Source organism: Nicotiana sylvestris, chromosome 9, assembly GCF_000393655.2.
Source record: "Nicotiana sylvestris chromosome 9, ASM39365v2, whole genome shotgun sequence".
Taxonomy (NCBI): Eukaryota; Viridiplantae; Streptophyta; class Magnoliopsida; order Solanales; family Solanaceae; genus Nicotiana; species Nicotiana sylvestris.
The window spans coordinates 123,108,548-123,120,858 of record NC_091065.1 but is presented as its reverse complement, the minus strand read 5'-3'; the positions used below and the strand labels follow the sequence as shown (position 1 = coordinate 123,120,858).

At 38.4% G+C, this 12,311-nt stretch overlaps 1 protein-coding gene across 1 annotated transcript; it reads left to right on the top strand.

Moving 5' to 3' along the window:
- Positions 1-253: 253 nt before the first annotated feature.
- On the top strand, positions 254-5,859 carry LOC104238582 (acetate--CoA ligase CCL3-like). The gene is made up of 3 exons (XM_009792983.2): positions 254-598; positions 3,086-3,676; positions 4,746-5,859. The coding sequence occupies exons 1-3, from the start codon at positions 383-385 to the stop codon at positions 5,640-5,642; spliced, it is 1,704 nt and encodes a 567-aa protein (XP_009791285.1). The 5' UTR covers positions 254-382; the 3' UTR covers positions 5,643-5,859.
- The last annotated feature ends 6,452 nt before the right edge of the window (positions 5,860-12,311 follow it).

The window sequence follows — 12,311 nt, the reverse complement described above, 5'->3', positions numbered from 1 at the left end:
CTACTAAATAACTGCGGGACTGTATATCATAGTAAGCATAAATATTCGAGACACTTCACAAAAGTTTTTCAGACGAGTTCCAATTTTGAAAGAAGCAAAGAAGAAATTCTTATACAAATTCTAGCCAAGGTTGTCTTTTCTGCTCATCAAAATCATCACCATAATAAAATAGGAAAAAGAAGCAAAAAGTCATCACCATAGCCAACATATCCAATATAAAAGGACGAGAAAAGAATACTACTCCACTCCACTAGCAATTAAAAAAAAAAAACTCAACGCAACACACGAATCACACATCCAACATATTATATACATAGCATTTCTGCTCTCCATTTTCACAAAACTCCTCTTCTCAAGTCCAAAGAGAGAGAGAGAGAGAAAAATGGTGGTAGAGAGAGATATCGACGATCTTCCAAAGAATGAGGCAAACTACACCGCTTTGACGCCGTTATGGTTCTTGGATAGGGCGGCGATGGTGTATCCCAACCGAAAATCGTTAGTTCACGGCTCCATTGAATACACGTGGCTTCAGACTTATCGCCGTTGCCGTCAACTGGCTTCTGCTCTTACCAAACGCTCCGTCACTTTTGGAAGCACGGTATCTCCGCTTCTTTACTTCATTTTACTACTCCATTATTCTTTTCTCTGTTTTCCTTCACACTATAGTAAGAGAGTTGTGGTAAGTTCATCAGTTTAGAATTGATTTAACCAAGTATAAAGGATTTCTTTTTATAATCAAGAAATCCAAGGGGACCAGTGGGAACAATGGACTATTTATAAAGGATTTTTATGGGCAACACTAGCTTTATTTTTTAAGAATCGGGCTTCTGTTTTTTTTCCTCTTTCTTATTAGAGTAATTTCCATTTTCTCCTTTGCTTCTTTATGTTGTTAGTTTGTTTCATGTCTTGTGTGTTGCAGCAGCGGATTTTTTTAAATTAAGCTTAATTGCTGTCATGGAAGTAAAGGGAATATGATGATTGTTGTGAATTGTATGAGATTACTAGTAATCTGTTTTGACATTGTCTTGTTTGGTAATAATTTCTTGCAAGAATAGATTTTTTAGCTAGTATTTCCGCTAGTAGTACTTTTCTTTTCTTAGTTTTTTTCCTATGTGACTTTTGTTTTCGGGTTCTAGCTGGCAGTATTTAGTTTCTGCGGATAGCTATGTGATCAGTCACGATGAGAGGAAATGATGGAAATGCTGTATATTGGCCACAGGACTTTACATGCCCCAAATGGTTACTGTTAGCAAAAGCATAAAATGTATACAAAAAGATTCTTAGTGTCTGCTTTGGATAAGAATATTTAATTATTTGATTTTGGTTAAGCGAGAAAGGTTTAGTGTGTGAGAGACTGAGAGTAAATATACTTTTGCTCCATACTTGGTGTATGTTCGGCTAAATCTTATGTTCAGTTTATTGAATGATTGCAGACACTATATGTTAATATAGTTTTTATTCGACTAAACCAAATAACCTTTCCTATACACTGTATGATCCCTACAAATCTATTTTCTATTCTTGGTCAAATTAGTATAACGGATGAGGTACTCGTATTAATCATATAAGAATCTGTTCCAACATCTACTAGAGACTGCATCCGTATGAGGATCTTTACACCCTGCCACTGTTATAGAGATTTCTGTATTGATTGCGTAGAGATTCCTTGGGTGTTTTGCTGGCATTGATTTACCTCAGTCCTCACCATCCTGATCTACATAGCATATTTGATAGTGTTTCTCAAGACTCAATACAGTATGGATAAGGGTGATTCTTGGACACTAGTCCATGTAAAATAGACTAATGCAAATGCATAATATCCAATATCTAGGAGAAATTGCCTTAGACATGAGTTGGCATGTTGGAGTTCCATTCGTTGCTAAGTGAGAATTTGGCACTTCAACTTGAGTCGTTTGGCGCAAGCTGTCTTATATCTTCATTCCATACTCCCTCATATACTCTTTATGGATCACTAATTTAACACAGACAGACCATACTCGTTAGCTGATTTTCTGGTTATACGAGGGAAAGAAGAGGAAAACTTATTTGGCCTGTTGGAGATTTTGCATACAGTAATGTAAACAGTGTAACAGAGTCTACAGACTTAGCTCACACTGTCCCGTTTCCTTGTGGAGCAAATGAGTGGGTGGAGTCAGATTGGTCTTTAGTTTAGAAATTACAGGAAGATCTTTGATTCATTGATAAAGCTCATATATCTGTAAGGTTCATCACATGGTTTTGTGCCTTGCCTTTCTGTAAGTTCATTCTCTGGATGGAGTTGACCCTTCTCCATTTTTTTCTTGTTCTGGGGTTATCAGGAGTCAAAACAAATATTATGCTAATATCTATGTGTTCTTACTTTAAACTTCTTAACCCCCATTTTTAGGAATTTTAGGGAACTTAGGAAGGGTGAATAAGAGTAGAGTTGCTAAAGTAAGTAAACTATATTATTAAAAAATCGGTGGTAATGAAGTGCTGTAATTTACAAAAGTTTCAGGCATCGTCCCGGTTACATGTGAAGGGAGCCCGTAACTTCCTAAAATTCTTCCAGATTATTCACTGAAGTCTAGATAAGCTAAACCTACTGTCTTCGAAGAAGAGTACATTTGTTTAAAATGTAATATTTTGGATACAAATGATCAGGTTTTGAATAGCCTCTCCTCAGGGTTAAAGAAACTACTCCCTCCATTCCCCCCGTCTTCTTTTTGGTCTGTTTCTAAAGAATTACCCCTTAGTACATTTGAAAACAATTTAATTTGAATGTCCTATTTTACTCTTAATAACAAGCTTTTATAGCCACTCAATGTTATGACATGCTTAAGACATAAGTTTCAAAAGTCTTAATAGTTCTTTCTTTCTTAAACTCCGTGCCTAGTCCAGCAGGTTCACATTAATTGTAACGCACGGAGTATTATATTTTTAAGTGTTGCATCACCTATCGCATGTTTCTCCCTATTGATTGAATGGACAGACAGGAACTTTCTATAGTTCTTAAAGGATGTACAGTTTTATCCTCTTGACAAAATGAATTTTCTGGTATCCAGTGGGAGCCTTTTAAATCCTTCCCTTTTTGGCGTCATGGCAGGTTGCAGTGATTGCGCCAAATGTTCCTGCTATGTATGAAGCTCATTTTGGAATTCCAATGGCTGGAGCTGTTTTAAATGCTGTCAATGTTCGTTTAAATGCAGACACAATTGCTTTCCTTTTGGGTCACTGCTCAGCTGCAGTTGTCATGGTGGACCAAGAATTCTTTCCCTTGGCCGAGGAAGCTTTAAAAGTCTTAGAAAATAAGAGCAAAGGAAAATCAAATCGACCACTTCTTATTGTTATTGCTGATAAAAACTGTGATCCAGCCCCAGTCCAGTATGCGTTGGAGAAAGGGGCAATTGAATATGAGCAATTCCTGGAAACTGGTGATCCGGAGTTTCCATGGAACCCACCGCAAGATGAGTGGCAAAGTATTGCTCTAGGTTATACTTCTGGAACGACAGCTAGTCCTAAAGGAGTGGTGCTTCATCATCGTGGTGCTTATCTTATGGCTATGAGTAATGCTGTTGTTTGGAGTATGAAAGAGGGAGCTGTGTACCTTTGGACTCTACCAATGTTTCACTGCAATGGTTGGTGTTTCACATGGACACTTGCTGCAATTTGTGGGACTAACATATGTCTTAGACAGGTAATCGCTTGGCTCTTTTCTTGCACATGGGGATTCATATGTCCTATTTATGGTACTTAGTTCTGAGTACGGTGTAACCTTATTAATGCACGTGCAAATAATGTAGGATAAATGTAGTTGATAACACGATACCAGACTTTGGCATGAGAAGTGTACAATAGAAATAAGAATGAACAGATGAAAGTCATGTTTGTTTATTTTTTTACCACATTGCCCCACCACTATAGTTGACAAGTGTGTTTTAGAGTAGATGCATATCTGGTGATTTCCCTTTTGCACGGCCTGAATGTATATGACAGAAGTAATTAGGCTTATCCATCAAAAAAGGGTCGAAACATGGAGGGATAGCATTTGCTGCTTGTGTGTCCTCCAAGAGCTCTGCCCACCCTCCTAAATTTTTTTTATTTTTTATTTTTTTTGGGAAAAGACGCTCCTAATTCTTGTTCTGGGGTCATAAAAAGATATGAACTTCCAACTCTTACCATTAAATTTTTAACAAAATGAAAACTGCTTATTTCACTAATAAAAACAACAATCCTTCCCCTTCTGCTATCTACCTTTACTCATTTCTTCTCCCACATACATGATTAAGTGTTCAAATAATGGGTGATTATAAACGGAAATGTAGATAGAATCCTCTTGAAAAGTATGGAGGAGTTAGATACTTCACCCCCCCCCCTGTCCGTTCCAGTTTCCAAGCTGAAATTCAACAAAAAATCAGTATTTAATCATCTGATCATGCAAGTCATGCAAGTCACCAACAAGAAGCAATGGCATCTTATTTTTCAAACTATCAGGGTAAAACACAATTATACAGTATTTAAAGTAGGTTAATGGACTAGAAGAATCTTAAAAAGAAAATATCTATTTTTACTATCTTAGGATGTTCATTTAAAAAAGTAGTAACACGTAGCTTACTTCCTAGTTAAGACCCGAAATGATTTTTTAGATGGAGATAAAAAGAAAAACATAACGTCTTTGAGGCTGGTTGAGCACATAGTTTTCTTCCCTTCCTTATGCTGGTTCATGACAAGTTTGCCTTTTGTTTCTGTCCTGGGTCCATATGCAGGTAACAGCAAAGGCTGTTTATTCAACTATAACCCACCTTGGTGTGACCCATTTCTCTGCTGCACCTGTGGTGCTCAACACCATAGTAAACGCCCCAAAAGAAGAGACTATCCTTCCCCTGCCTCGTCTAGTACATGTAAGCACAGCTGGTGCTTCTCCTCCTCCTTCAGTTCTCGCTGCAATGACTCAACGTGGCTTCCGTGTCTTACACACTTATGGCCTCTCCGAAACCTATGGCCCCTCCACTATATGCACATGGAAGCCAGAATGGGACTTACTTCCCACAGATGTCCAAGCACGTCTCAATGCACGTCAAGGTGTCAGATATGTGAGCTTGGAGAAACTAGACGTAATTAACCCAAAGGACATGACACCTGTTCCAGCCGATGGAAAAACGATGGGAGAAATCGTCTTCAAGGGTAACGTTGTGATGAAAGGGTACCTGAAGAACCCTAAAGCCAATGAAGCTGCTTTTGCAGGAGGGTGGTATCACTCTGGTGATCTTGCTGTAAAACATCCAGATGGGTATATAGAAATAAAAGACAGATCAAAAGACATAATTATTTCTGGTGGTGAAAATATTAGTAGTGTTGAGGTCGAGAATATCTTATATCAACACCCAGCAATCCTTGAGGTCTCTGTTGTTGCAAGGCCTGATGAGCAATGGGGGGAGTCACCTTGTGCATTTGTGACATTAAAGCCTAATGTAAAGGAAACGGATCAGCAACAGTTGGCAAAGGATATTATGAACTTCAGTCGATCGAAGATGCCAAGGTACTGGGTTCCAAAGTCTGTAGTTTTTGGACCATTGCCAAAGACAGCTACAGGGAAAATACAGAAGCATTTGTTAAGGGCAAAGGCAAAGGAGATGGGACCGGTGGGAAAGAGTAGATTGTAGATGTAACACGATTGACTTGCTGTCAAATTTGTCTTTGTTTGTATAAATTATCTGCTGTTTAGTGATCGGTCTATGCATCTCTGCGTGTATCTTCACTCTCATTGCAGATATAATTTGTATCTTCATATTCTGGTGAAATGCCAGTTCTTTCCATGAAGTAGTAATTCACTATGCTTTCAGTAAATGATTTTTATGAAACAGCATCTCAGATTGTCGACATCTTACCACTTGATAATTTCTTTTTTCATTAAGACACTGGAAATTGATAGAGTTGTATGTTTCTTAATGTCTATATGTTTCATAGAAGAAAGTCATTTACAAGGTAATTGCATGCAACGGTTTATAGTTTAATATATGTGGTTATCTTAAGAAAAGCTAAGTAACCTCTTACCAGATACTTTTTTAGTTAGTGTATTTAAGTTAACTCCATAAATAACTAGTGCTCCTCATTTAGTTTGTCATCTTGCTATAAGAATTGCAAATATGAGGACGGGCTGTCTGTATAAACTAGACTACGTCAAATGCTACTGTACAGAAGTACTAGGAGGGTGTTTGGCTAAGCTTATAAGCTGGTTAAATTGGCCCATAAATACCTTTTGGCTTATCTATGCGTTTGGTAAATACCCAAAGTGTTTATAAGCCAAGTGCTTATAAGCTAAAATAAGCCATAAGTCATAAACTTTTCACCCCCAACTTATGGCTTTTTAGCTTATAAGCACTTTTAGTTTGACCAACACTTTTACTAGTTTATCCTTAATGATATTTTCTAATTCACAAAATACTTTTCCAAAAATAAATTTTTTGACTTTGTCTCCATTCCATATTCGTTGTTAATTCTTTTCTTTACAAAGAAATTTTTAATTTTTAATTTTTTGAAAAACATTCTAGGGTATTTTAGTCATTTTAACAAAAGAATAAGCTTATCAGCACTTTTTAATCAAATACATCAACTGCTTATTATCAGTTTCAGTACTTCTATCCAAACACGTAAATGCTTATTTTTTAAAATCAGTTCAGCACTTAAAAAGCTTTTCAACACTTCAAGCTTATCAGCTATTCACAATCAGCTAATCCAAACGAGCTCTAAACCATTTCATTAAGTGTTGCATTGAAAACATGTTTGGTTTGAACAAAAGAATACAATAAAGAGAGATGATGACACTTAACCTTCCATAAGTGGATATATATATAAGGGAGCGGCTCTGCTCCCTTGTCCACTGAATATTGCTCTAGTGATGGTCAAAAGTAGCTTAGATTCCTGATATGTATTCATATAAATTTTAAAGGCTAGGATTATTTTTGTTTTGTGGTAAGAAATTAAAAAGAAATTCTTGGCGGAGTTTTCGGATATACGTAACGACTGACCGATCGTTTTGTGTAATTGCGTTTCGTTACCCCTTTTTATGCTTTACACATATGTGTTTATGATATTATGACTTGCGGGGTCTGTCAATTTCGTTCCAGGAAGCTTTCAGGTTGATTTGGACTCTTTGAGTCCTGACTTAGAAGTTTAAAATAGAAATGTTGATCAAACTTTGACTTTTTGTGAAAACGATCCCGGAGCGGTATTTTGATGGCTCTGATAGCTTCATATCGTGATTCCGGACTCGAGCGTATGCCTGGAATTGATTTTGGAAGTTCATAGGTTGATTTGGGTTGATTTGCCAAAATTTGGCAATTTGAAGTTGAAAAGTGTGACCGTAGGTTGATTTTTAGCTATCAAGTTCGAAATTTAATTTTGGGACTTGGAATAAGTCCGTTATGCTATTTAGAACTTGTTTGCAAAATTTAGTGTCATTTGGAGTTTTGATTGGATTCGGACGTTTAGTTGTAATTCTAGAAATTCTTGAACTTTACTTCATGTGTTTTAGTGTTGGATTCGTAGTTTTAGATGTTATTTTTGTGTTTTGATCGCGCGAGCGAGCTTGTATGATGTCTTTAGACTTGTGGATTTGGAGCCCCGAGGGCTCGGATGAGTTTCAGACATGTTTCGAAATGGGTTTGAATTGAAATGAACTACTAGTGCTCAAGTATCACAACTGCGAGCACCAGCATCGCAATTGTGAAGGTGACAATGGGGGCTTAGATGTCGCAATTGCGAACTTGTTCGCAATTGACTCAGTTTGCATTTGCGAACATTTGTTCTCTTTTGCGAGATTCACAACTTCGCAATTGCGAAGCCTATTGTCGCAATTGCGATATTGAAGGAGGTTGTCAGGGTTCACAAATGCAAGCCCTAGTACGCAATTGCGAGGGTTTGCAAATGCGACAACTGCAGCTGCTACAAAGGGCTGGGAGACGGGATTTTTCAAAACATTCTCTCATTTTTAAACCCTAGACTCGGTAGGGGGCGATCTGGAGAAGGAATTTTCACCTACAAACTTTGGGTAAGTGATTCTAATTTATTTCTAGTAATATTCCATCAATATATCTTAGATTTTAACATCAGAATCATGTGAATCAAAGTGAAAAATTGTGAAACTTTGTCAAGCTTTTTTTAAAAAAAGAATTTGAGTTTTGAGAATCGATTAGGACTCAGATTTTGAAACTAATCACATATATAAACTCGTGGGGTCATGGTTGGTCGGAATCTACCGTTGGATCCGAGTTTTGAACGGGGTGCCCTAGGTTGAGTTTTTGGGAAAAGTGTGAAGGTTTTAGCTTATCTATTGTAATTGATTTTTCTTGCATTGTTTGATGATATTAACTCGATTTGGTTAGCTTTGAGCCGTGTGGAGGCGAATTTTAGGAAAAAAGCTATTTTCAAGGGTTGATTTAGCCTAGTTGAAGTAAGTATCTTGCCTAACTTTGTGTGGGGGAACTATCCCTTAGGATTTGGGATTGATTGTGTCTTTTGTGCTATGTGAAAGCTGTGTATGCAAGGTGACGAGTAGCTACACAGGTTTTACATGGTATTTGACCGGTTTAGACTACTTCGACTCTTTTCATGCTTTAATTGAAACGTCATATCATGTTCTAAATTTTCATAATCAATCTATTGTTACTTGCGTTGATCTATCCTTACATGCCTTAAATGACTTGTTTAACACTTGTTCTACATCCTACTTGATAAATTGCTCTCATGCTTTAGTTAAACTTGTTGCCCCTTTTAATTTTACATGTTATCTCTTTCATTGTTGATTATCATTATTTGAAGTCATTGTTACAAGTTATCTCTTTATTACTATTATTCTTATTTGAAGTCATCTTATCTCTTCCATTGTGAGTTATTTATATTTAGTTCGTGGTTACACATTATTTTTGTCATTGTTGAGTTATTGGTGTTGAAGTTGTGAAAGCCGTATCACTTTTAGGCGAAGTTGTCAATTGTTGAGATATCTTTCTTGTTAAATTTTTTACGTTCATTGTTATTATTGATATTCTTTTACACGTTGTGGTGGAGCCATGGGCTATTGTTGTGAAAATATTGATATTGTTGATTGTTAGCAAGTTGTGATATATGGGCACTTGTGGTGCAAATTATTATTGTGATGTGATATTGATGCGCATGCGACTATATAAGGCATGGGTTAATGTGAACTTGATGGCATAAGGTGGGACTTATATGTGTCGCTTGTAGGGAAACTACGTGAAGCTACACAGCGTCATAAAGTGGGCTAAAGTGTGTGTAGCTATTTCAAAAAAACTGTTTTTAAAACCTATTCAAATGTAAGCCTCACATGGGGGTATAAGAAAAGATTGTAATTGAGAATGTGAGTTTTTAATACAAGGCGGTACCTCGGGTTGTGATTATTGATATATACACAAGGTGGTAACTCGGTTGTGATTCTTATTGTATACGAGGCGGTACCTCATTGTGATTCTTGTTGTTTATCTCATGTTGCGATGAGTTTTGGTTGGAACACTTCTTCTTATTGTGCTCTTCCTCATTCTATTAGTTATTGTCCATATATGGTCATTATGGTTCTCTTCAATTGATTTCTTTGTGTTATTTCCATGCTTACAATTTCGGTATTAGTTCATGCTATTCACTTGTTTCGTATCAGTTGTTTCTCTATTTTCCATTATTTATCATTGTTATGTTTTCATACTATTTATTTATATCCTAGTAGGTGTCTTGACATGTTCTCGTCACTATTCTACCGAGGTTAGGCTTGATACTTATTGGGTGTCATTATGGTATACTAACACTACGCTTCTGCATATCTTTTTGTGTAGATCTAGGTACATTTGCTCATGTCGAGCGTTAGTGATCGACTGTTAGCTACTTATGGAGAATTCAAGGTATGTTTGTTCGGTGTCCGCAGGCCTCGGAGTCACCTTCCTTTACCTTTATTCGTGTTGTATTTTTATTCAACAGTGATGCAATAGACATCTTAGTTCACTCTATAGAGCTTATGACTTAGTTCCACCAGTCTTGTGGAGTGTATTGTTGATATTATGTTTTCAGAAGATTATATGAGTTATATTAGACTTGTTTTTAGCATTTCTGCTAATTATATTTGTCAAGTTGTTATCAAATGTTAGGCTTACTTAGTCGTAGAGACTAGGTGCCATCACGACATCCTACAGAGAAAAATTGGGATCATGATAAGTTGGTATCAGAGCTCTACGTTTGTAGGTGTTACGAATCATAAGCAAGTTTAGTAGAGTCTTGAGGTTCGGTAAGAAAACGTTTGTACTTATCTTCGAGAGGCTATGGAAGTGTTAGGAAAATTTCATTTCTTTGATTCCTTATCATGTGAATTGGTTGACTTTGAAAACTGAATCTTTGACTTTCTATGCCCTCACAGATAGTGAAGACACGCATTGCTGGATCCGACGATCAGACACACGTGCCTCCTACTAGAGCCACAAGAGTCCGGGCTGAGATAGAGGCCGACGAGGGGCATGTGGTGCAGCCATATAACCTGCTCGAGTTGCGATAGAGGAGCCACCGGTAGTTCTAGTTGGGGGACAAGCACCCGAGGCTCCTGTTGCAAACCCATGAACTTCAGGAGTCCCTTGTATAGCTCTTGCGCATGTTTGGTACTCTAGCTCAGGCGGGGTTGATTCCACTTATGCCAGCCACATCTCAGGTTGGGGGAGGAGCTCAGACTCCCACGGACCATACGCCATAGCAGCGGGTCCATGTTGACTAGGTCCCAGAGGTTATACTAGTGCAGCCTGTTGTTCCGGTTCGGCCCGAGGTTAGGGCAGCAACATATGAGGAGAAGCAGCTTAGACTTGAGAGGTTCAAGAAGTATCACCCTCCTACTTTCAGAGGTTTGGCTTCAGAGGATGCCCATGGTTTTCTAGAAGAGTGCCACCGTATTCTTCGCACCATGGGTATTTTGGAGAAAAGTGGGTTTTTTTTTCACTACTTTCCAGCTATCAGGAGCAACATACAGTAGTGGGGAGTGTACGAGGAGGGTAGCCCAGCTGATGCCGCTTCACTTACATGGACTTAGTTTTTAGAGTTGTTCTTGAGAGAGTTTGTTCCACACACCCTTAGGGATTCATGGCGCGTGGAGTTTGGGTAACTGCGTCAGGGTACTATGATAGTGTTGAAGTATGCCGTTCGATTCAGTGATTTATCTAGACATGCACCTGCCTTGGTTTCTACAGTCAAATAGCAAGTCCGTCTATTTATCGAGGGGATCAACTATGGTATTACGTTCAACATGGCGCGAGAGTTGGAAATAGATACCCCATATCAGCAGTTGGTGGAGATTATACGGAGGTTGGAGAGTATGCGTGTGACGACCCGGCCAGTCATCTCATGAATTACCGCTCCGTTTTCCCCATTTCAGCTTCTTTACGCTTCGTTATTCGTGTTTTATGTGATCGGGTTGATTAGTTTGAGTTCGGAGAGGATTTGGTAAGAAATGAGACACTTAGTCTCTTTTAAGAAGGCTTAAGTTGGAAAAGTCAACCAGATGTTGACTTATGTGTTAGAAGGCTCGGAAGTGAGTTCTGATGGTTCGGTTAGCTTCAGGAGGTGATTTGTGACTTATGAGCGCGATCGGAATGGGTTTTGGAGTTGTAGAGAAGATTTAGGCTTGAATTGGCGAAATTGATATTTTGGCAAATTCCGGTTGATAGGCGAGATTTGATATAGAGGTCGGAATGGAATTCAGAGAGTTGCAGTAGCTTCATTGTGTCATTTGGGATGTGTGTGCAAAATTTCAGGTCATTCGGACGAGATTTGATAGATCTTTTGATCGAAAGCATAATTTAAGAGTTCTTGGAGTTCGTAGGCTTGAATCCTATGTTAAATTGGTGATTTGATGTTGTTGTAAGCGTTCCGAAGTGTTGAACAAGTTTGAACGATGTCATGGGATGTGTTGGTACAATTAGTTTGAAGTTTCGGGGGTTCCGAGATGTTTTAGTGCGAAAATCATAGCCGTAGCAGGTCCAGAAGGGTTGCAGGCCCCGGAACTCACTCACGCGGTCCGCACAAAAATTAGTGCGCCCGCGGTGAGTGCTGTGCGGACCGCACAAAAGCGGGCACGGCCGCGGTAGGTGTCGCGCGGACCGTACAAAAGGGGCCGCGGCCGCGGTGAAGAACCTTCCCGCTGGTCCAACTTCGAAAGCTCATATATTTTGATCTACAAGGAATTTTGAGGTGATTCAAAAACGAAAGTTGTAGCTCTTTGTGTCTAGTTTCCATAAATGTAAAGATATCACAATTTGGACATCTGTAGGGAAAGTTTTGGCCAAAATGAT

Coding starts and splice junctions, on each gene's coding strand:
- LOC104238582 (XM_009792983.2), top strand. CDS start 383: ATGGTGGTAGAGAGAGATATCGACGATCTTCCAAAGAATGAGGCAAAC. Junction 599..3,085: donor CCGTCACTTTTGGAAGCACG/GTATCTCCGCTT, acceptor GCGTCATGGCAG/GTTGCAGTGATTGCGCCAAA. Junction 3,677..4,745: donor CTAACATATGTCTTAGACAG/GTAATCGCTTGG, acceptor GTCCATATGCAG/GTAACAGCAAAGGCTGTTTA.